This window comes from Chrysemys picta, chromosome 14 (assembly GCF_011386835.1).
Source record: "Chrysemys picta bellii isolate R12L10 chromosome 14, ASM1138683v2, whole genome shotgun sequence".
NCBI classification, from domain to species: Eukaryota; Metazoa; Chordata; order Testudines; family Emydidae; genus Chrysemys; species Chrysemys picta.
Genome location: NC_088804.1, coordinates 41,244,272 through 41,269,357, shown reverse-complemented (window position 1 = coordinate 41,269,357; position 25,086 = coordinate 41,244,272). Strand labels below are relative to the sequence as shown.

Sequence of the window (25,086 nt, the reverse complement as noted above, 5' to 3'; positions counted from 1 at the left end):
TGCCGCCTGGCCCGGGGGACGGCAGTGCTGGGGAACACGGAGATCCCATGGAGGGGACTCTCGCCCCCCGAGAGGAGCAGGCCCCTGTACTCTCTTACCCAGCTGCTTTGTTTAGTGGTTTTTCAACCGTCTGATCCTTTTCTCTGGCTCTTGGCTCCGCACCCAGCCGCTGGCCCCACCCTGTCTGCTAGCAGCTCTCACCCCCTTAGAGTTCACAACTAGAATGAAGCTTGTACCGGGATCTCAAGGAAGGCAAAGGGGACCCTCATCCTCACGGAGTAGGGAGCGGAAGGGGAGCGGAAGGGGAGCTGCAGGTACACGATTCGCAGCCAGCCAGAAAAGCTAGGCCTAGGCGACCCTACAAATTCAATGAACCTAGCAATCTGCGCCCTGAGCCATACTGGGGTGACCGATCCCCCAGCACAGACGCAGCCCGGCCGATGGAAGAATGCTTCTGCTGACCGAGCTGCCACCCCTCGGAAGGGTCCACACCAGAGCTGTACCACTGCAGTGTAGACAGGCCTTGCAGTGACCCCGACGTTCCCCCCATGCTCACGTTTGGTAACACCCAGGCCCCACGATGGGAACGTCACTTCCCCTTCTGACAGGGTGGGGGGGCGAGGGAGAAGAACTCCCTGTCCCCCTGGGGATACCGACTGAAGGCATTAATGCATTAACAGGGAGTAGGGCATCTCCCGCCGCATCGTCCCTGGCTGCATTGGGAAGAGCGCCAGGACGCAGATGGGCGCTAGCCCATTGTAAGCCCCAGGTCTTTGCCAGGCTCCCTCCCACAATCTATCACCGGGAAGTCCCTACGATTTCCCCAGAGGCCACACTGCATGCAACCCTGCTCAGGCCCCAGGCTCTAGCTGCTCGGAGGATCACATTGCTGCTATCTTTCCCAGCCACTTTGGAGATGCTGATGAAAGCAAAAGGCAGGGCTGGGCCAGGAAGCCCAGGGCAGCAGTGTGAAAGTGGAAGCACCACATACACCATCTGCGGGAGCACACACTCCACAGGTGGCAGGCAGAGACACACCATCTGCTGAGCCATCTTCGGGGAGCGAGCAGTCACGGCTATATTTTTAGGACAGATTTCCTCCCTCCCACCTGCAGACGCACGTACAGCCTTTCGGTTCTCTCTCTAACAAGTCCTTTCCTTTCCCCAGGGCCTGCACCCCGCGTGTCAGCAGCATCGGGGCAAACGGAAGCCCAGGATGGGGGAGAAGGCAGGAGCTAAGAGACACTAGAGATGGGAGAAGCCAGGACCTCTTAAGAAAGTCAGTGGCTCCAGATTGCAAAGACTTATGGGGGATTTCTTCCCAGTTCTCCAGCTGAGAGATGACTGAGGTGCAGCAGAGACCTGTGGCTGGGTGAGGGCTGCAGTACAGGGGGTGCATGACAGATGTGTGCCGGCAGGCCCAGGGCATGGCGCCAGGCCAGGCAGGATCATGTCAGTTCTGAGGCCTTCCTGAAGTCCCCCCGAAGAGACAAGTTCAAGACGAGAACAGCCGCAGGCACCCGCCTGCCCAGCCCGCTGTACGTAGAACAGACGGGCCCAGCTCCTGCCTGCACTCCCTGACCCCCTCCCCCCCCCCCCCCCGCGGGAAAACAAGAACTCGCCACCCCAGGCTGGCCGCTGCTGCGGCTGCTACTGCGCCGGCCCCGCTCGCGGAGTGGGGAAGTGAAGCCAGCGCGAAGGGGAAGTTGTTGGAAAGTCAGACCGGAATGGGTGATAGGGAAGACAGAGCTGGGCTTGGTCACAGATGGTTCCTGTTGGGGGAAGAACAAGGGTACAGCTGCCCAGTCCTCCTCCCCTGCTGCATTATCACCAGCAGGCAGCTGTCTGCCTTCCCCTCTCACCCTGGGACACAACTCCCCCTCCACATCAACCCTGGTGGTCACATGAGCACCCAGCACCCCTTGCAAGGCACACTCCAGAGCAGGCTGGACAGCAGTAAGTCAGAGCCACTCAGGGGCAGGGTGGCCCAGGGACAGAACCAGCAGCCGCTCGCCTGCATTTTCTGTTATGCAATCCGCGGGAGAGGCCGGAGCTCTCCAGCCTGCTCTCCTCCGGTGTGGATTTGAAACAGCTCCTCTCCCCTGCAAAGTGGCTGAGAACATGTGAGAGAGAGAGACACCCTCCAGAGCCCTGCATGGCCTCTTGGCGCAGCTAGCCTCCAGCCGAGAGCTTAGGTAGATCCTCTCCAGCAGTGCTGGCAGCAGAGGGCCTGGCACTGCATTTCTGGAGCCCACCACCGCACCGTTCAGCTGGTACTGCAAGCAACCAGCTCGGCTTTAATGGCTGGAGGCTCCTCCGAGCTGGAAAACCGACCTTCCGCCTCCACTTGCCATGGCACCTGGGGAAGGGGCTCCAGGAGAACCGGCCAAGGTAAGAACATAAGGTCTTTGGGTGGGAGGTGGAACAAGCCAATCCCGGACGGACCAGGTGGTAGCAATTACAGCTGCCAGGCTGTCCGCTTTGTTTACATGTGCGCCGAGGGCTGAGATGTTGACTCATCCCATAGATCAAACAGGATTTCAGGGCAGTGGAGCAGCCCAGAACTAGCCAGACAGGTGTTCATCGCAGGGAAAGCCCTGGGCACAAACAAGCCCTTGCACTTCCTGGGTGGCAAACCCAGAGCCAGATTCGGTGCAAGGGCCCCGCAGCAGGTGGGAGATGCACTTGTTTTCCAAAGGCGGGCGCTTAATGTCAGCAAAGCCAATGGCACCTCGGACAAACAAACCAGATAGACCCGGGGGAGCAGAGCCCAGCGGAGCAGAGCCCAAGGGAGCTGCCCAACTGGTTCAAACAGCAGCTGGCTAGTCACCTGTCCCAGATTATTAGGAGGAGGCGGCCAGGTTTGGCGCAGAGAGATGTTGGACTGTATTTCTGGTCTCCAATCTGTGAGCAACACAGGACAATGGAAGGATTTTGCTACCGAGCTGGAGGAAGGTGCATCCTGACTTGGCAGTGTCTGCTTTGCAATTAACATTTCCATAATGACTAATCAGGCTCGTTCATGTTTTATTTACAGGTTTTAAATCCTGAATTTACTCAGTGCTTTCTTTAATTATCAGGTCACTTGCTCATGTGTAATTCTGAATCTTGTTTTATTTTTCCACCCTAATTCCCCGGCAGCAATTCTGGGCCAGATTCTGAGCTCACTTACCCCAGCGAGTCTCTCCCTGGCTCCAGCAAAGTTACCCTGGCGTAACCAAGATCAGGATCTGGCCCCACCGGTCCCTGAGGTGTGTGGGTAGCGGTGCTCCTAACGGGCTGTCAATTACTGCTCCAGGTCAGGGAGACAGCTCAGAGGGGCTGCAGGAGCCAGAGTTAAAGCCGTTCCCTTGTGGATCCGTCTAGTCTCCATAACGCAGGGGTCGGCAGCCTTTCCGAAGTGGTGTGCCGGGTCTTCATTTATTCACTCCAATTTAAGGTTTCGCGTGCCAGTCATACATTTGAATGTTTTTAGAAGGTCTCTTTCTATAAGTCTATAGGTTTCAGAGTAGCAGCCGTGTTAGTCTGTATCCGCAAAAAGAACAGGAGTACTTGTGGCACCTTAGAGACTAACAAATTTATTAGAGCATAAGCTTTCGTGGACTACAGCCCACTTCTTCGGATGCTCTAATAAATTTGTTAGTCTCTAAGGTGCCACAAGTACTCCTGTTCTTTTTATAATTGAACAATTGTTGTATAGAAAGTAAATAGGGTTTTTAAAATGTTTAAGAAGCTTCATTTAAAATTCAATTAAAATGCAGAGCCCCCCCGGACCGGTGGGCAGGACCCGGGCAGTGTGAGTGCCACTGAAAATCAGCTCGTGTGCCGCCTTCGGCACGCGTGCCATAGGTTGCCTACCCCTGCCGTAACGCATTTTCCCCAGACACCCTCATTCCTAGAGTTGCTACAGAGTTGCTAATGTTCTGCTAAGGGAGGTGGTGGAGATGGGAAGGACACAGGAGGGCAGCCCAGCATGGGGACAGCACCGCAGGATCATGGAGGGATCTGAGGTGGCCCTTGTAACCTGAGTGGCAAGCAAGTGGGGTCAGTGGGCCAAAGTGAGCCACATGGTTGGGCTCTGGAGGGAGATGCTCCTACCACTCCCAGCCAACAGGATGGTCTCTGTCCTGCAGAGCTTTCAAGGATGCTGGGGGTGGGGGGGAGAGAAAGGCCCTGTCGTCCCCACAAGCAAAGGGAGGAAGGATGCAGGGCTTCACGAGGTCCAGCCCACTAACCCAGTGCACATGGAAGTACAGGAGCTGCTGGGCCCATCCCAAGTGACTCCAGGGGGTTAGAATCACGGAACTGGGGCTGGAAGGACTGCAAGAAATCATCTAGTCCAGCGCTGGGCACTGAGGCAGGGCCAAGTAAACTTAGACGGTCCCTGACAGGGGTTTGTCCCACCTGTTCTTAAAATTCGCCAAGGACAGGATTCGCCAGCCTCCCTCGGTCACCTGCTCCAGTGCGTCACTCCCCTGGGAGTTAGGAAGCTTTTCCTAATAGCTCATCTCAATCTCCCAGGCTCCAGACTAGGCCCATCACTTCTCCTACCTTCAGTTGACATGGAGAACAATGGATCCCCATCCTCTTTAGAACAGCCCTGCACTGATTTGAAGACTTAGTAGGTCCCCGCTCAGTCTTTTTTCAGAACTAAACATACCCAGTTTTTTTTTTTTTTTTTTTTTAAACCTTTCTTCCTAGCTCAGGGTTGCCAAACCTTTTCTCATTTCTCTTCTGGACTTTCTCCAATTTGTCCACATCTTTCCTTAAGTGTGGCACCCAGAATTGGACACAGGACTTTAGTGCCGAGTAGAGCGGGACCATTACCTCCCATGTGTTACATACAACCTGCCTGTTAACACACCCCAGAATGATAGGAGCCTTTTTTGCAACAGCATCATGTTGTTGACTCAGTCAATGTGTGAGCCACTCTCACCCCAGATCCTTTTCAGCAGCACGACCGCCTTGCCAGTTATTCCCCAGTTTGGGGTTGTGCATTTGAATCCCCACCAGCACCTGGCAGTATGATTTTAAAGGTGAATACGCACAAGGAACCAGGGAATCCCCGACACACAGTCAGAGAGCATTCCGGAGAGACAGCTCCCAGTCTCCACCCCAGTGCTGCCCAAAGGCCTGCTCCCACAGTCAGGCGGTGCTCAGCACCGCTCAGGATTAGGCCCTGAGGCACGTGGAGACACACTCCATGGTGCTTCCCACATCCACAGCACCGCACAGCCCTGTAGAGAACCACACCAGGTATCACGGCAGAGCGGTTCCATCCAGCGTGTCAGAGAACCCGAGCTGCAGTGACGCCCAGCGGCAAGACCTCAGCAGGTCACGCGGTTCATACCTACAAGATGCTGCTGCTGGAAATATCTTGACCCTTTCTCTGTGGATGCCATCCCAGAAGCAGGACTGTGCACCCTCTGGCCTGCCCTCCCACTAGCATGGGCAGGAGCTGGGCATGCCCATGGAGGGCAGCAAGGGCATTTCATGGTGTAAAACCCTTTCCATCCTTGGAGGGCTAGAACACATTTCCTAGCTCATCCTCACAGCCCTCTGGGAGGGAGGCAGGCACCATTAGCCCCAGGTTTGAGAGAGGCGCAGTGACTTAGCCAGGGCCACAGAGCGTGTTTGTGTCAAAGGCAGGATGAGAACTCAGGAGATCCCTGGCTCCCAGCCCTGTGCTCTCACCACACCTCTCCTAAGAGCAGAGCTTGCAGGAGTGACGCGGTTCCTAGTAACTTTCAGAATCGTTTCACGGGGGCAGCCGTGTTAGTCTGTTTCAGCAAACAGAACGAGGAGTACCTGTGGCACCTTAGAGACTAACACATTTATTTGGGCATCCGTGGAGGCATCCGATGAAGTGGGTTTTAGCCCACGGAAGCTTATGCCCAAAGACATTTGTTAGCGTCTAAGGTGCCACAAGGACTCCTCGTTCTTTTGCAGAATCACGAGCGTCTGTGGATTGTATTTACTGCCCTAAAGATACTGGGTCTCGGCTTTCTTTTCAATATTCTTCCCTGAGACCCAACGAGTTGACCAACCAAAAATGTAAAAACCCAACTGGGATTGCGGACAAACTGGACTTACCCTTTCCCCTGCAGCAGGTGGGTTTTCCCAGCCACGGTCATAGGCACCGGCAGCCCGTGTTCAGCAGCACATTCAGGGCAGCCCTGCAAGAAGAGGAACAGAGGGGAAGTTAACCAGCCCTGTGGAGGCTGTTCGGGGCTTTGGGCATCGGCTGAGAGGCCTGAGAGGCAGGTTGGCTGGTTCCCCTTTGCAGCCTGGGCTCTCCAGCTTTTGCCCTGACATGCACAGCTGCTGCCCGGCTCTCAGAGCTGCACAGCAATTGGGTCCGTTTCTCAGGCAGAAAATAATCCAGCAGTTGAGAGGATTTACAAGGTAACTAGGAGCCGCCTGAGACCCCGTCTCCACCAGACATCTCCTGTTAAGGTCCCCCAGCAGTACAAGCCCACCACGGCACGGGCAAGGGCAAGACGCTGTAGCGTGACTGTCCAGGGGCACGTAACCACTGGGTCATCTAGGTGTGCTCTGAGCTGGGTTAAGCACCATGGGGCTCAGAGGGCTGGCGGCTGGTCTCCCCTCCCCTCGTTCTTACCAGAGGGGTAAGGAAGGGAAATTGCAGTGAAGAAATCATGCTGCAGACCGGGCATGAAGGTCCAGCAGCTGCACCTGAAACCAGCTGCATGTGTAGAGGGTCACCTGGCTATCCGGGGAGCACTGCTGCCCTTGAGAGCAGACTGTGCAGCGCAGGCATGTCTGACCTGAGTCAGCCTCAGCCCCAGGGTTTCTTTAACCGGGACCACAGGAGAGCGAGGGGAAGAGGAGACCCCCAGCAGGAGATGCAGTGACTTCCGGCTAGGACAGCAGGTCTTATTGGCTCGCCAGAAAGCCTCCATCGTACCCAGGACCACTCCAGGTAGATATCAATGCAGAGAGCAAAACTTTGCCGCTACACCTGGTCACCCATCACCCCCCCCCCCCATAGGGTAAGAGGGCAGAAAGCCGTACCTTTGACCTTAGTCCTATCAGCAGAGTGGGGAGTGACTAATACTGCAGCTGTGGGCGCTCGGGGCAACTACACCATGCACACAAGAACACCCACAGGTGCCCTCCCAGCTGACGCTCTCTAGTTTAAAGCCCTCAGCCAGTAGCCCATAAACACTCCACCTCCCTGGGAATGTCAAGGGAGGCCAGCCCCGGGAACTAGCTGTTTTATGGAGTTCCCAGAGTTTCCTCGGAGAGCCTGACTGGGCCAGCAGGCCCCAGTTCCATCTCCTTACTCCACCCAGTGCAGCTGTGGGAGACAGGGGCCAGGAGTTAACTCTTTGCCTGCTGGGATTAACAGGGCCCACAGGTTAACCCTTTGTTTGCTGGGATTAACAGCAGGCAGGAGTTAACCCTTTACCTTCTAGGATTAACAGGGCCCAGAGGTTAACCCTTTGCCTGCTGGGATTAACAGGGCCCAGGGGTTAACCCTTTGTTTGCTGGGATTAACAGGGCCCATGAGTTAACCCTTTGTTTGCTGGGATTTACAGGGGCCAGGAGTTAACCCTTTGCCTACTGGGATTCAGTTAGGGCCACTGTTCCTGCTCAGAAAATCACTGACTCTAGTTTCCCTCAGTGAGTGCCATACCCATTATGGGTCATGTCCTGCCACGGGACTCTTGTTTCTTTGCTCATTGATTTCAGTGGGAGCTCTGCCCATGGGCCAAAGGGAGACCATGGCCCGGTAGGGCAAGGCAGAGAACGAATGGATAATGCATCCTGATGGTGATGCTAGAGTAAAGGGGGGGGGTGGAGTGTCCCATCCTGAGCCTTTTCTTGGGCTGATCTCTTCCCAGATGGTAAACACGGGGTGATGGCGGTGGGATCTCTCCAGAGAAAATGATTATTGTTTGCACCGGGGGGTTTCCACTTTCTAACCACCTCGCAGACTCGGTCCCAGCTGTGGGACACTTACCGTTGGCAAACAAAGAACAGAGGAAGTGACTGTAACCTCTGAGCAGTGTCTGGTCAGGTTCTTAGCTCCTGCCCATCACCCTGGTATCTGAGTGTCCAGGTGACAGCTGGCGCACATTTTGGTAGTGCCATTTTTATGGGTTTATTGCCCTCCTGCCTGGTGTTTGTCCTCATCTATCTAATCTGTCTGTCTGTCCGACCGGTGGGTTTCCTGTAGTGCCCCAGCCGGGCGTAACTGACGCTGGCTCCAGTTCTTGCCAGCTCCACAGCAGTGGTGGGGTTCAAGAAGGACCTGACTGTGGGGAGGAGAGTTCCCTTCTCCTTGTAAAGAGGAAGGCGCCGCTGGCCCAGTGGTTAGGTGCTGGTCTGGGGCTCAGGAGACCTGGCTTGGATCCCCTGCTCCGCCGTACGTTCCGTGTGTGACTTCGGGCCCTCGATCGTTTAGAGAGGGCTGAGATATCAGGGTCTGGATCTGAGCGTTGCTCAGCTCTCTAATGACAACACATGCTCAGTCTCTCCCGGTCGCCTGTCGTTCCCTGCGGCGTGGAGCTTTCTCTCCCTACCAGCGGTCGGCCGTGTCACAAACGCAGGGTCTTCACGCAGTTAGCTTTGGAGCTCGGTTAAGAACACACATTGCTGGGTGGCTGCTGATTTGCACACGTTATTGACCGGAAGGGCGATCCAAGGGGAGCTCTGGCAGCTGCCAGGGGTTGAGGGCTACACCGTTCGGCTGCTGGCAGGAGCAATGTTTATTTTATTGGCAGGGTATCTCTGCAAACTTCCTGATTTACTCGCCGTGAGGAAGAGAGCGATAATGCTGGCTGGTCCATGGCCCACCCTTCACTCTGGCTTCAGTTATCTCAGAGGAGCACTGGAGCAGGGAGGGGCCGGAGGAAGGGAAATGAAATCAAACAGAGAGGGCACGGTTTTCTGCTATTGATAACAAGCCCTGCTTAGCCTGGGAACTTGGAAACAGTGCAAGGTGATCACAGCCAGCCAGCAACATCCCCTGCTTCCCATGATGCATCTGTTCCCAATAATTAACAAGAATAATAATACCTACTATCTAGCCTCATAGGTACGCAGCACGGGGCCTGCCAGAGAGACTAAGGACAAACTCCCTGCTGTCAGGAACTTACAGGGCTGTGTCCAGACCAGGGTTTTTTGCCCACAATTTCCCACCGTAGTCAACACAGCTCCATTGGTGATAGCAATGATTGGACTCTAGTGTAGACAAGGCTTCTGTCGCAATTTGAACCATCTTGTTATCTAACACTGCAGATAATAGGTCTAAAATGCCAGTGGTCATCCAGCCACCTGTCTACACCAGTGCTTCCAGCATTGCTGCCACTGGGGGAGCTGCATCAGTCTTAGCAACAGTGGGGAACTGTAGAGGGGTTTTGTTAGAGTTGCCCCTCTCTGGGGCGGCTGGGAGCCAGGCCGCCTCACTACTGAGGTCCGCTGAGTCAGGGAACTAGCCGGGTGAGACAGGAAATAGTCAAGGGCTCAGGCCCTCAGGTGGGGGCTGAGCAAATAGTTCCAGACCAAGCCCGGGCCCTGGGTCAGGGCGGGGCAGTAAACAAGCAGTCTAGAGCTCAGGCCCCAGGCAGGAGCTGAGCAAATAATTCAATAGCAGGCCCAAGCCCTGGGTCAGGGCAGGATAACACACAGTCTGGAGCTCAGCTCCTCAGGCAGGGGCCGAGCAAACTAGTTCAGTAATAAGCCCAGGCCCTGGGTCAGGGCGGGGCAGCAAACAAACAGGAGCTCAGGTCCTCAGGCAGGGGCTGAGCAACTAGTTCACAGGGCCGGCTCCAGGCACCAGCTGAGCAAGCTGGTGCTTGGGGCGGCAGCTCGTAGGAGGCGGCGTTCTGCCCAATCCTAGGGGGCACGGCCGCTTTTTTTTATTTTATTTTTTATTTTTTTGGTTGTTGTGCCACTCCGTCCGCCCTGTAGGGGGTGGCAGCGTGGAGGATGGAGCGCCCTGCAGCAAGCCCGGCAGGGCAGCCCGCGTCCTTCCCTCCCAGCCGACCGGAGCGGCGCGGAGCCTCCTGGCAGGCGGCCCAGTGGTCGGAGCGGCGATCGGTGGTAGCACCCCGCTGAAGCCCTGGCCACCCCCTTCTCTCTCTCCCCTCGCTCCCTCCCCTCCCCCCTACTAGCCGGGGCACGTCCCCCTGCACCCTGGCTCCGGCCGCGCTGCAGTTTTTTGTTTGTTTGTTTTGTTTTGTTTTTTGCTTTGCTGTTCTGGCCGCCCCAGGTTTTTTGTTGTTTTTTTTTGCTTGGGGCGGCCAAAAAGCCAGAGCCGGCCCTGCTAGTTCAGGATCAAAAACCCAGACTCTTGGTTCTGAGCATCTGGGGTGAGGGGGAGACTGCCACCCGTAAGTGGGGTGGCAGGGGGGGACGCAGGCCCGCCCACTCCTCTGCGTCCCAGCCAGGGCCGGCTCCAGGGTTTTGGCCGCCCCAAGCAGCCAAACAAAAAAAAACAAAAACAAAAGCTGCGATGGCGATCTGCGGCGGCAATTCGGCGGGAGGTCCTTCGCTCCGAGCGGGAGTGAGGGACCGTCCGCCGAATTGCCGCCGAACAGCTGGACGTGCCGCCCCTCTCCGAAGTGGCCGCCCCAAGCACCTGCTTGGTAAGCTGGTGCCTGGAGCCAGCCCTGGTCCCAGCCCGGGGCCCTAACAGCGGCAGGCAGCCTGCTGCTGTGTCAGTGGGGATCCTGGCTGCAACACACTGACATCGGCTCTGGGTGTGCTGCAGCCAGACTAGGGTCGGCTGCCCCCGGGCTACTTCCTAACTTCCCCTCTAGTGGTACCTGCTGTGACGAACTGGGACTGTTTTTAATGTGGTCTGTGAATGCTGACAGGGGAGTGTTGGCTGGGAAGGCAGGGGAGATTGGCTAGGATGGTCTGCATTGGGGGATGGGAGACTGGCCGATGGAGAATACCTGAGCATGTAAGGTGAGAACCCAGGAAGGGGTTAGAGGCATGGTGACACCTTTGCCTGGGAAACAGAACAAAGGCTGGGGAGTTGAGGTTGGTCAGGAGCTGGCTGGTAATGGAGGAGAGCCCAGACGGGGCTCTGACCCCCCCAATGGGGCTGTGGTGCCCCTGGGACCCCAAGATGGACCTAACTGAGGGGGTCCTGTTGTCTGTGCCTGCAAGACCTGTCTTGGACTGTGTTCCTGTCGTCTAAATAAACCTTCTGCTTTACTGGCTGGCTGAGAGTCATGGTGAATCGCAGGAAGCCGGGGGTGCAGGGCCTTGTGTCCCCCCACACTCCGTGACACCTGCATCTGGGCGGTGTCCTCCAGGGAATCAAGGACCATGGGCTCCTCAGGGTACTCGGCAAGCGGTAGGCTTGGCAGCTTCTCTGGGTCGCTTCTCTCCGGTAGGCTTACCAGCTTCTCCGGGGTCTGGTCGTCATCAGGCCTTGACTGGTATGGCCAGTCCTCGGGTCAGTCACAGGCTGCGGGAGTCTCCCCAGCGGGAGCAAGGCCCCCAGCGTCTGGCTTCTCCGGCGGCCAGGCAGCTTCTGAGCCCTGGGATGCGGCTTTTATACTTCCTGTCCTGCGCTTTGACCTTTGGGGGGCGGGCGCAGGCTCCAGTGGCTCCGCCCACTTTGGCAACCAGAGGGGCTCGTCCCTCTCTGGGGCGGCTGGGAGCCAGGCCGCCTCACTACAGGAACGTTGGCCAAAAGTCCCTAGCAGAGACACAGCATCACTTAGCCACTACGTGGCGGTAAGGGATGAAGGGGGCAGGCGAGGGGAGGAGGAAGGCTTGCCCAGAAGAAGGTGATGAGGTTGCTTGTTTCAGAAGGGTGAATTTCATGTATTGTGCACTGAAAGAGGCAGGGTCCTGTCGACAGCATAGGCTGGGATCGTGTCATTAAAGTCTGTTTCACAATGCATATGCACAAGAGGTCTGCCTTCAGGTTGCATGGCCAGCATCAACTCTGGCATTTCCTAGCTGCACACTGCATGACTTTGCAACCTTAACATTGTTCACATCGACGTTTTTGTGCAATGTCCTATGTTTGTTACAAAGCAAGCTGAAACAGCAGAAATCCCATCCTGTGGAACCAGACAGAACCCCCCCACCCCCGAGTCAGCAGCACCTTTAGATCCACACCACTTGAGCGAGCAGAGTAACCGTCAGCAGTGGTAGGCTGCTATTTGCCAGGTGCACCAGCCACTAGAGGGAACAAGCCCCACACTGAGCCAGTGGGTTTCACACAGATTGGCTGACAGCAGAGGAATGGTGAGCCACAAGCATGCTGGGTTTCATTCCAAGTTCTGGAGGGGAGTGGGGTCTAGTAGTTAAAGACCCTTCTGCCCCTGTCCCCCTTCCCCTGACCTACTCTTGCCCCAGCCGACTTTCTGTGCGCCCACTGGTTCCTATCCCAGCCCCCAGATCCTGCCCCCCATCTGCTTCCATTCACCCTCCTCCGCTCTCCCCCCTAGCTGCTATTTGTACTCCCCTGCCCGCAGCTTCTGTCCCCCGCCTCACCTCCATTCCTCACCTCAAAGACCTTATACCCTCACACCTGGGGAAGGTCACTAGGGGGCCTCCCTCCTGTGCCCATTCCCTAGGCCAGGGGTCCCCAACGCGGTGCCCACGGGCGCCATGGCACCCACTGGGGCGTCTAAGTGCGTCCACGTACTGGCTCGCAGCCAAGCATCCGCCGAAATGCCGCCGACAAGCAGCATCATCCAGAGGCATCGTTGCCGAAATGCCGCCGATTTTCAGCAGCATTTCGGCGGTGACACCTCTGGATGACGCTGCTTGTTGGTGGCATTTCAGCGGATGCTCGTCTGCCGCCATGGTCCTCCGTGGCTCGTCGTCTGGCACCTGCCAGATGAAAAAGGTTGGGGAGCACTGCCCTAGGCTGTGAGCTGAGCTGAGTCTCAGGCCAATTTTTAGTGGACCAATGTCCCCATCAGAACCTGCCTCTGGACCATTGGTGTCAACTGGGCCCTCTGGCTGGCAGGCTCCACAGAGTGGCCAAGGATGGGAGGACGGCTTGTGGTTAAGGCCCTGGGCTTGCTCCCAGGTGATGCGGGTCTGTTCCTGGTTCTGCCACGGACTCCCAGCGTGCCTGCGGCCAACCCGCTTTAGCTCTCTGTGCGTCAGTCCTCCACCTGCAACCTGGGCCCGGTGCCAGGGGGGCTCCCCGCGGCAGGGGGGCATTGGCTGCAGCACTTGGGCCGCGCCAAGTCCTGCGAGGTGCTAGGAGACCAGCTGTGCCCTTGCCCTGACAGTGTTACCATTCCACAGCAGGTGTCAGCTGGGCCCCGTCCCCCAAGGTAATCTCTGCCGTCCCCTCCCCGGCACCCTTCCCACTGCAGCGTCTCACTGGTCCAGGGGTCCGTGTCCTGCACGGCCAGCCACACAGAGCTCCCTGTCCATCCCCAGACTGGCAGGAGTCTGGAATGGTTCAGTCCAAGGGTGGACATGGAAAAGTAAGGGGAGAGCAGGGGCAGGGGGCGGGTAATTCCCACGCCCTCGCAGAGATTTGCGGGAGAGGGGGAATGTTGGGCTGCAGGGCTGCACAGAGGTTTTGGGGGCTGGGGGCAAAATCTGAAACTGAGGCTCCCCCACCCTTCCAAAAAATGATTGGGGATGGGTCCTGCCCCCAGGGGGTATGACACAGAGGAGGTCAGGCCCTGCCCCTGGGAAGTGGGAGACCGTGGGGGTGGGTTGCAGAGTGAGCCCCCACCCTGAGTGGCGCTGTGCCCCTGAGCTCTGCTATGCCGCTCACTCAAATTTGGCTACCCTCCCCACCCCCGCTGCTCATCCAGCTCTGGTCATGGGACGCTGGGATGAGAGCAGCCAATGGGCCAAAGGGGGGAGCCCGCTAGCCCCACGGGACGGGAACCACTGCTGCTCAGTGAGCGCAGGACGGGTTTGCCCTCAAACACCCACCCTGAGACAGAACTCGACTCCCTCCTAGTCACACCCTCTGTCCCCCCACTTTCAGTGGTGCTCTGCAGCCCCTGGATTGTTTCGTGGGCCCATTGCCCCGCCCCCACCCCAGGCAGGCAGTGTATCCAGGGTCTGGGGCACCGTCAAGGCCTGGTGTAGAGGTAGCAGCAGGGCCTCCATGGGACAGATTAGCTCTCATTAGAGCTAGAGAGGCTGGCAGGCCAGCGGGCGCAGTGGCAGTGATAGGGCGGAATGGTGGCATGGAACGGGCACAGCTTGGCTGGCCCAAGGCCACGCAGCTCATCACGGTCAGCACCAGGAGTAAAACTCCAGCTGTCCTGGGTCCCGGCTCTGCGCCCATTAGCAGCGTGGTGGTGTCCCCCAGCATGCGCATGGCTGTGTGGGGAGTCAAAGGACTGGCTTCGGGGTGAGGGGAGGTGGGTGGCTGTTCTGAGCGAAGGCATCCCTGGATGCAGCGATCGACCTGTATGTTGGCACCTGCCCATCCCCTCTTTGGGCCCGGAGGACAGCTCTCAGGCAGCCTGCGGCCGCAGCCTGGAAGGCAGCATATCCAGTTAGACCTATTGCAATGGTTTCATTGGTTTCGCTGTGGCCTTTGATTTAGTTTCATTTTCCACCCGGTCCTTCCCCTGGCGACATGGGACTCCTCTTTTGCAAACTGCCCTCGGAACTGGTGTAAGTGGGAAGGGAGCGAGCGAGCTCCCTGCCCATGAAACCGACTCTTGTGCACCGGCTGATAAAGCTGTCTGTAACTCTGGGGGTGTGACAGAGCTGCAGCAGGCTATGCCGGATTGGCTTCTGTTCATTCACATTGATTTTTTTGCAGGGACCGGAGGTGTTGGAAGTGCAATGCAAGCTAATTAAATTCCCATCATTAAAGAGCCTTCTGCAGCCAGTTCCACCCTGTCAAATCAGGAGCGCTGGCAAGCAGCCTGCTACGGGGTTGTTATTTGGCCAAGCAGAAGGGGAGAGCGTTAACCCCTCCACAACCTAATTGCACAGACAGCGCGCTCCTGGCGGGGAGAAACAGGGCAGGAACCCACGGTCACATGGTGCTCGCTGGCAACCATCAGCGAGGGAAACTAGTTGACTTTCTTGTGCCCAGATCAGTTAGACCAGGGCCCACCCTGAGGAGGAGCAGCCTGGCCTCGCACAAGACCTTGTGACTATAGATCACACTATCACACACTTTGTTGCACTATGGCCCTAGTAGACATTACCTCAAAGGCCCAATCCTCCAGTGCCCTGCACCAGGTGTAGTCATTACACTAGTGCGAAGTCCGTGCCAAATGGGTGCACAGTGCTACTAAGTGCAAATGGTGGCGTTTCACGCGCCCTTTGCATGGGGGTAGATGATGGCACTAAGTGTTGGGCAGCAGACACCCAGCCTTCCTGCTGTCTAACTCACCCTGTTTCCAGAGCCCATTTTTCCTTGCCATTGGCTCTTGCCACAGGCAAGAAAAGCTCAGGGCAGCTGGGAAAAGATGCCATTGCACCTGGTCGCCTTTTAAAATCCCTCCAGGGTCTCTATATGTTTTGTCACCCAAATGCTGGTGCCAGGGGCAGCCGCCCTGATCCCCTCAGAGCATCAGCTTTGTCCCAGCCCTGGCGGTGTTCTCTGCACTGCCTCCCACACAGAGCTACAAGGAATTGGTGTGCAGAGCACACGTGGCATTGCATTGTGTTTCCAACACCTCCTGGAAAACCTGCCTCCTGCTGCTACTTAGTGGCTAGTTCTCTGAAAACGTCTGCAGCCCAACAAGCTAACAGAATCAGAGAAGATTAGGGCTGGAAGAGACCTCAGGAGGTATCTAGTCCCACCCCCTGCTCAAAGCAGGGCCAACCCCAACTAAATCATCCCAGCCAGGGCTTTGTCAAGCCAGGCCTTAAAAACCTCTAAGGATGGAGATTCCACCACTTCCCTAGGTAACCCATTTCAGTGCTTCACCACCCTCCTAGTGAAATAGTGTTTCCTAATATCCAACCTAGACCTCCCCCACTGCAAATGTTAGGAAAGAGATAGATAATAAGACAGAAAAGATCATAATGCCTCTATATAAATCCATGGTATGCCCACACCCTGAATACGGCACGCAGTTCTGCTTGCCCCATCTCAGAAAAGATATTAGAAATGGAAAAGGTACAGAGAAGACCAACAAAAATTATTTAGGGGTATGGAACAGCTTCTGTATGAGCAAAAACTAAAAAGACTGGGGCTGTTCAGCTTGGAAAAGAGATGACTAAGAGGACATATTATGGAGGTCTATAAAATCACGACTGATGTAGAGAAAGTAAATCAGGAAGTGTTATTTACTCCTTCTTATAACACAAGAACCAGGGGTCACCCAATGAAATTAATAGGCAGCAGATTTAAAACAAAAGGAAGTACTTCTTCACACAACGCACAGTCAACCTGTGGAACTCATTGCCTGGGGACGCGGCGAAAGCCAAAAGTATAACTGATTCAAAAAAGAATGAGATAAGTTCACGGAGGACAGGTCCATCGATGGCTGTTAGCCAAGATGGTCAGAGAGGCAACCCCATGCTCTGGATGTCCCTAAACCTCTGACTGCCTGAAGCTGGGACTGGAGGACAATTGATAATTGATAATTATCACTTGATAATTGCCCTGTTCTGTTCGTTCCTGCTGAAGCATCTGGCTCCAGCTGCTGTTGGAAGACTCCACATTGGGCTAGATGGACCATTGGTTTGACCCAGTCTGGCCATTCTTGGGTTCTTATGTTACGTACATCTGTGATGTGGTCAGACCTCAAAATGTGATTTTGCTGAAGGGCATCGCATGGAAGGAGAAGATTCTGCCCTTGCAGCAGAAGAGACGACCAAGAGGGGCTGATGAAGTCTGGGTAAAATGTGATGTGTGTGGGAGAGAGAGCCAGATGGGCCTGGCTGGAGAGCAGGGTATTGCTAATTCCCTCGGGACCCTTGCTACAAAGGAGTTGATCCTCGAGATACAGAAGGAGCACTTAAAAACAATAAAGTCATTGCAGAGCAACTAAATGAATTCTGTGCTTCAGTCTTCACAGCTGAGGATGCTAGGGAGATTCCCAAACCTGAGCCATCCTTTGTAGGTGACAAGTCTGAGGAACTGTCACGGATTGAAGTGTCACTAGAGGAGGTTTTGGAATTAATTGATAAACTTAACATTAACAAGTCAACGGGACCAGATGGCATTCACCCAAGAGTTCTGAAAGAACTCAAATGTGAAATTGCGGAACTATTAACTATGATTTGTAACCTGTCCTTTAAATCGGCTTCTGTACCCAATGACTGGAAGGTAACTAATGTAACGCCGATATTTAAAAAGGGCTCTAGAGGTGATCCCGGCAATTACAGACCAGTAAGTCTAACGTCAGTACCGGGCAAATTAGTTGAAGCAATAGTAAAGAATAAACTTGTCAGACACATAGAACATAAATTGTTGGGCAAAAGTCAACATGGTTTCTGTAAAGGGAAATCATGTCTTACTGATCTATTAGAGTCCTCTGAAGGGGTCAACAAACATGTGGACAAGAGGGATCCAGTGGACATAGTGTACTTAGATTTCCAGAAAGCCTTTGACAAGGTCCTCACCAAAGGCTCTTACATAAATTAAGTTGTCATGGGATAAGAGGGAAGATCCTTTCATGGATTGAGAACTGGTTAAAAGACAGGGAACAAAGGGTAGGAATAAATGGTAAATGTTTAGAATGGAGAGGGGTAACTAGTGGTGTTCCCCAAGGGTCAGTCCTAGGACCAGTTCTATTCAACTTATTCATAAATAATCTGGAGAAAGTGAGGTGGCAAAGTTTGCAGATGATACTAAACTGCTCAAGATAGTTAAGACCAAAGCAGACTGTGAAGAACTTCAAAAAGATCTCACAAAACTAAGTGATTGGGCAACAAAATGGCAAATGAAATGTAATGTGGATAAATGTAAAGTAATGCACATTGGAAAAAATAACCCCAACAATACATACACTATGATGGGGGCTAATTTAGCTACAACTAATCAAGAAAGAGATCTTGGAGTCATCGTGGATAGTTCTCTGAAGACGTCCACTCAGTGTGCAATGGCAGTCAAAAAAGCAAACAGGATGTTAGTAATCATTCAAAAAGGGATAGAGAATAAGACAGAGAATATCTTATTGCCCTTATATAAATCCATGGTACACCCACATCTTGAATACTACGTACAGATGTGGTCTCCTCATCTCAAAAAAGATATACTGGCATTAGAAAAGGTTCAGAAAAGGGCAACTAAAATGATTAGGGGTTTGGAACGGGTTCCATATGAGGAGAGATTAAAGAGGTTAGGACTTTTCAGCTTGAAAAGAGGAGACTAAGGGGGATATGATAAGAGGTATATAAAATCATGAGTGATGTGGAGAAAGTGAATAAGGAAAAGTTACTTACTTGTGCCCATAATCTAAGAACGAGGGGTCACCAAATGAAATTAATGGACAGCAGGTTTAAAACAAATAAAAGGAAGTTCTTCTTCATGCAGCGCACAGTTAATCTGTGGAACTCCTTGCCTAAGGAGGTTGTGAAGGCTAGGACTATAACAGGGTTTAAAAGAGAACTGGATAAATTCATGGAGGTTAAGTCCATTAATGGCTATTAGCCAGGAGGGGTAAGGAATGGTGTCCCTAGCCTCTGTTTGTCAGATGGTGGAGATGGATGGCAGGAGAGAGATCACTTGATCATTACCTGTTAGGTTCACTCCCTCTGGGACACCTGGCATTGGTCACTGTCGGAAGACGGGATACTGGGCTGGATGGACCTTTGGTCTGACCCAGTACGGCCGTTCTTATGTTATGTTCTCGCATTCTTCCACTCTCACCTAACTTCCTTGAGAATAGGTGCCAGGGAGTTGCACGAGGTGCAGGTCCAGCCCCCCCAGAAATGATACAAAGACCTTCTCTATGGGACATATTGGCAAGAGTGGAAAGGAGCGCCATTCCAGGGCCAGAAAGGACTGATGGATTTCAATAGGGCTGCACAGAGCGGACTCTGGCCCTGGGAGAATGAAGACAGAAAGCTCTTAGGGAGTGGCTCTTGGAACAGAGATAGGGCAGCACGTGGAAGGAGAGAGCTGGATATGTTGCCCCCGTATTGAGGAAAGGGAGAGAGAGACCCCTGAGAGAAGAGACCAGTGTGTAGTCAAGTCACTGGGGGCTGCGTTTGCAGTTCCACAGATAGGCTCGGATGTGAGGAAAAATACAGTCAGAAGCTTTGGTGAAATGTGCCAAAGGTTTGTTTGGCAATCCCACCTAACTCCAAAACGGCTGAGGGGATTTAGCTCGCACTTCCCACACCAACTCACCCTTGGGCAGAGACCAAACCTGGAGAATTTCAGCTCCTCCAGGGGATATTTCAGAAAGTTGTGACTCGGTGAAATCAGTGGGGTTGGAATGGCTGTGGCGCTAGCAGCAATGACCATTCACAGCCAACTCCCGCTATTGTATTGTCAGTTTCATGGTAATTGGTTTTTTCTTAAAGCTCCAGCTCCGGTAGTCATGGGATCACATGAGAATCTCAGCTTTAAAAAAGTTTCTACCTTCCTGTGGCAGAGAAATGCTGGAAAACATGGCTCCCTAAAGGCCCAGAAACCAGGAGACTAAGAAAAAGAACTTGATTTTTTTTCATCTCTTGATGTTTAAGATAATCTCATCATTTTGGGGGACATGAACCCTGATTTTGGACTTCTCAGGGTTGGTGACACTCTTCCCACAACTGCTAGGATCATTTTTCTTTTTATGCCACATAACGGGATCAAATCGACTGGCTGGGGAAAACTTTTTATTTTTAAATTCTTATTAAAAGCGTTGTGGATGCCACAAAGCCCTCCACACTCCCTTCTCACACCACGCGGGCCAATGTGCTGCCTCAGAAAACCTAGTGCTAAGAAAGCCTGGTCTTTCAACAGTTACAAACACGAATCCTCGCTCACTCGGTGACTTTGCGACTCAAAAGAAACGTATAAAGATCTGCAAGGCCCGACCCCAAACAAATAGGAAAAAGGGGGAAAGCAAACAAAACCAGCCCCTTTTTTCTTAAGAAAGAAACTGGCAAGAGGCACTTCCTGTTTAGCAGATGTCACCTAGACGGATGCAGCTGCAGCGAGTGATAACTTGCGGGCGCGGGTGAGCTGTCTTCTCCAGCCCGCCGGCTCCCAACAAGTCGCTTATCTGCTCTGTGCATTCCACACTGAATTACAGAGCTGGGAAATGAGCGAGGGTGAGCTTCTGTTTCAAACGAAATTAAAAAGGAACGGCGCACGCGGTCTGCGACTCAGCTCCTGGGATTAGCTGCGAGCTGGATTTAGACGCCGAGATTAAGACAAACACATCCCTGCACACAAAGCATCAGATGGGAAATATGACATCCCCTGATTACACCGAGAAACTTCTCAGACCTGGTGGGAGAAGGGGGCAGGGCAGAAATACAGTTTGTTGGCTGCTCTTTGCCCCATCATGGGGGAGACAATGTCCCTTGCTACCTGGAAGGATCTGCCCAGCTCCGGAGAGTGCTTTGAGATCCACAGGCAGCGAGTGCTAGGAAAGGGCATGGTGCTGTTATTATAACTCCCCGGCAGCTCTCCTTCCACAGAATGCAGGCTGGGGGTTACGAGTTAGCTTCACCTTAGCCAGAGGTTGCACTCTGCACCTGCGCCCTCAGGAGGCGCTTCACTTCCTGGGCATCTGTTGCCATTACGCCGCCTCCTCCAGCCAGCTGTCAGAACAGGAGCAGTAGGTTGTTTTGAGGGTGGTCACAGCATTGCCATTCCCAAGCCTTAAAAAATCCTGAGTCAGCCCCCCAAATCAGACACTTCACACCAATCCTGCACTGGGGGTTCTTTTCACTTGCCTTCTGCTTTCTGATCCTCTGTGACGCGCTCACTTCATGCTTTCCAGCTTTTCTCCCCAACCACGAGGGCTAGAAACGACTTGTTTTTGGAATGGAAGTCGAGATTCTCATGGAATCCCATGAATCCAGGAGCTGGGGCTTTCAGAAACACCTCGAGTCCCATTGTGAAACTCGCCAACACCGGTTAGACGTGAGCCGGGATCCTTTCGTTCGGCTCCTCAGAGCCAATGGTGACCGTCAATTATGCAATGGGGTAGGAGATGGAAACCTTGCAAGCCATCTCTGCAGCCCTGCAACGCTTTCTGTTGCTCCGACTGTCCCCAGTCTGACAGGTCTCCTTGTAGTACAGGTAGCTCACAGCCTCCTCGATGCCCCCATGGCAGCTTTCTCTTTCTCTCTCTGCTGTTTGTTGTTGCCCTTTGCAGTTTGCCAGTGGGGACAAAAATCTCACCCCCAAGAGCCTTGGGGGGAGGAAATATGACGTGGCCCCCACAAAGGAGCCAAAGCTACTGGTTGATGCTGGTGAAAGAAACCTGAACTTGACTGCAGCATCCCAGCTGGCGGGGAGGGATCTTACGGGAGACAAGGAGGACAAACCCGTGGCTTTTCCTGACTTGGGTGGGAATTGTGCCTGAGGAAGGACTGAGAGAGAGAGGGATGTTGGGTAAACTGAGGCACAGAGCGAGGAATGACTTGCCCAAGGTTACACAGGGAGTCTGTAGCAGAGCTGGAAATTGAACCTACAGCCCCTGAGTCCCAGTCCAGTCCCTAAACCACTCCTAGACCCTTCTTCCTCTCAACTCGACAACCGCTGATAGAAGAACCTGTCTCGTAAGCAAGCAAAGGATGCTAAGTCTGAAGGCTTGTGGAAACAGAGCAGGTACAGAGCAGCCTCTGAGCTGAAGAAGTGACTGGTGAAACACCGATTGTAGAACCAGCCATTCATGAAACCTTATCCTCCCACCCAGCCCATGCTGCTATTCTGAGTGGAGGCTCTGATCTGAACTGGTCTCTTGGTTCCCTATGGTCTCACCAAGCAGGGGCATGACTCAACATATTTGTGCAGGGGAAGGTGGGATAAATGAATGCCATTGGCTTTTTTAAAAGCCTTATGCTTATGAAAGGAAATGTTGCCTGAATAACGATCAGCCCTTAAATGTGTACTCAGAAGTACATGAGCTTAGCAAACAACACATGGCTGTCGGGAGAGCAGGGGAAACGGGCAGACAGGAAAGTAAAAGCAAATAAAAGAAAGAAGAAGAAGAAGAATTACTTCAGTAGAATGTTTTTACAGAGATAACAGGGAGGATAAAAATGCTGTAAGGTCAGATTTGCAAAGCCAGTCTCAATCTGTGCATGTGCTGTTTTGTGTGGGTGTGCGCGCGCGCACACACACACACACACACACACACACAGTCACAGTCACAACTGGCATTATGTCACCTGCACAATCGATAGAATTTCCAAGAGCAAATTCTGTTTGCATTCGGGAGTGGTTTTGCACATGTAACAAAAAATAGTGCAAATGCACAAATAGTGCCCCGGGGTGGAAATGTGGCCCCTAAAGTCTAAGGTGCCTGTTTTTATTTGGAGATGTGTCTAGGCACTTAATCATCCTCAAGAGAAACTCATGTCATGCTGCAGCTTCCCGGGCTTGCTAAATTCCCCCAACACCTTAGGGCCCCAAATGGGCCGCAGCTTGGCCCCATACACGGCACCAGGCCCACCAGTCTCAACTGGGAGAAGTCTATTGACCTTCTGGGTATGCTGCAAAGTCCGTTGGTGTGAGCGGCCACTGGGGAAGGATCTGCCAGATAGATTTGCATCTAGTGGGAAACTGCAATGGGATGGGTCTAAGCGGTACAGGCCGCCGTGTGACTGGTGATGGAGTGAGGTGTGCTGGAGAGGGGGAGGAAAGAGAAGAGCCGTTGCATTGGCTGATTTTTACTTTGTATCTGCTATGTCCTCGTGTGTTTGAGTGTACGGTCAGGGTGCTCAAAGCTCACTGACTGACAGGCTTTAAGGCCGGAAGGGACCATGGTGATCATCTAGTCTGACCAACTGCACATTGGTGGCCACAGAACCTCCCCCAGCCACTCCTGCAATAGACCCTTAACCTGTGGATGGAGCCCTTTGGGGTGGACTTTGTACACGACTCAGACGGAAAGAAAGATCTAAGCATTTCCCGCGCTCTGCACAGTAACCTCTCAGCCCCTTGCAGGTGGTGACGTAAGAGTAAGGTGCTCACCTACCACAATGATCAGCCTAGTATAGGTGCTTAGATAGACAGATCTGGTCTTTAGTCGGGGGCACCATTAGCAGATAACCTCCGCCCACCGCAGAGGATGGGCCTGTTATTGCAGGGTGCAAGGAGCTGGTAGGTTAGGTTTGGAGCACAGTGAGGAGAGTTTGAATGTTGCAGCACCTGCGGTGTGGAAGAGTGCCGTGCTGAATTTACGCCTGAGCTGTGTATCCCCGACCTGGACGATACCCTTTTGACGAGCACGTGGAGACTGTAAGGAGAGCATTGCAACCGTTGCAGAAGCTTGGAATGAAGCTTCTAAATGTGAGCTCGTTAAGCGAGGGGTCCGTTACTTGGGAAAGGTGGTGGCTGCTGAAGGGGATCAGGTGAATCCAGCTGACATCTCGGCCGTTTGTGTCCTTGCAGAGACACCACCAGACTCCATAGAGGGAGCCTGGCAAGCTGCCAGGCTTCTTCACCTGCTATCAACATAGATTCAAGACTTCGCAAATAGCAAAGCCGTGGTCTGACTTGTTGGCTGTTCCATTAGCATCTGACACACAACACTGTCAAGAGTGGAGTCTGAAAAATCAGAAAGCCAAGGAGCAAGGCGAGGGCTCTGGAGAGATACCCTCCGAACAGCCCGTTCCCTGGACTGGGCAACGTCAAAGAGTTTTAGACCAGCTGATTTAACTGCCTGGTACAGCCACCAATAACAGCCTATCCCAATGTTGCCTTTCCCTTTATCCTTCATGGAGATGCTTCCAGTAAGGAATTAGGTCTTATCTTAACATCAGGGGTAAACGGAGAGTATAAAACTGCACCTAATTCCTTATGGGTCAAGAACACTAACGGCAGGAGAGAAGAATGATCACCTTCATTCAGCAAAGCTGGAGTTTCTAGCTCTGAAACGGGCTCTAACTGACAAATACTGTGACAACCTCTACTAGGCATAATCCTTCATGCTTTACAGCGATAATAACCCACTAACCCGTGTTTTCACCACTGCCACGCTGAATGCCACAGCACACTGGTGGGTTGCAGAATTAGCTCATTTTAACTTCCAAGTTAGATATCGTCCAGGGAAATCGAATGTGGAGGCAGATGCTTTATCCAGACTGCCCCTTGATATGCAGAAACATAGGCTGGAATGCACAGAAGAGACAAAGACAGGAGTTGTTAATGCTGTTTTACTGTCCTTGGATGTACAAAGAGATGACAAGGTATCTTGGTAAGCAGCTATTACTACAACCCTTTGGCAGTAGAAGACTTCTCCAAGGGTATTAAATCCACCATCAAGCCTACTCGATGAGAAGACATTTTGGCAGCTCAGAAAGAAGAACCAGCTATTAGTAAAATTCTGTATTATAAATCCTTGGGGAACAAACCAAACAACCAAGAGAACATGGGAGAATGGGGTAAGATCCGCTGTCTCAGTGGGATAGTTGCATTTGGATGAAGATGGAATACTTTACCAGAAAACCATGTCACTAAACCAACTGTTATCATCTGTAAAATACAAAAGAACTATGTGGAGAGATGGAACATTTAGGATCAGAGCAAGGAATCAGTCGCACAAGAGACTAGTTTTATTGACCACAGATGAAGAGGGACATCGAACATCATATCACTAGAGTTTGTACATGTGTCAAGCAAAGGAAATTCACCAGCCTGCCAGAGCTCCGCTAACTCAGAGAGCTACAGCAGAACCATTTGAGCTTGTATCAATAGGCTTCTTGCATCTAGAGACAAGCAAAGGAGGCTATGGATGCATCTTAGTGGTAGTTGATCACTTCACTAGGCTTGTCCAAACCTACCTAGCACTGCCAACTCCAGCACGACCGTGGCAGGCAAGATCTTCAGTGACTTGGTTTTAAAATTTGGTTTCCCCAAAAGGATCCATCAAGACCAAGTGTCAGAGTTTGAAGATAATTTATTCAGAGGGTACAGCACAACCTCATCTTTTTAGTGTCTGCGCATTGTGCCTCAGGCGACACGTGACCAGGATTCATCAGCAAATTTAGTCCGCTAGTTGGATCATTAGCTTCCCC

At 53.2% G+C, this 25,086-nt stretch overlaps 1 protein-coding gene and 1 long non-coding RNA gene across 9 annotated transcripts in view; both read left to right on the top strand.

Moving 5' to 3' along the window:
• The first annotated feature begins 1,002 nt into the window (after window positions 1-1,002).
• The window catches only part of CBFA2T3 (CBFA2/RUNX1 partner transcriptional co-repressor 3), a 111,211-nt gene continuing 87,127 nt past the window's right edge, over window positions 1,003-25,086 (top strand). For 3 of the 8 annotated variants that reach the window (XM_065567349.1, XM_065567341.1, XM_065567345.1), the window contains exon 1: window positions 1,005-2,391. In XM_065567349.1, the coding sequence (XP_065423421.1) occupies window positions 2,301-2,391 (91 nt within the window). In that variant the 5' untranslated portion in view covers window positions 1,005-2,300. Of the gene's footprint in view, window positions 2,392-25,086 lie in introns of all 8 variants that reach the window. The other 5 variants (XM_065567350.1, XM_065567340.1, XM_065567353.1 and 2 more) reach the window with 3 other exon arrangements.
• Window positions 3,665-22,047, top strand: LOC135975644 (uncharacterized). Its single transcript, XR_010592624.1, has 2 exons — window positions 3,665-5,755; window positions 5,920-22,047. It is a non-coding gene; the product is annotated as an uncharacterized LOC135975644 (long non-coding RNA).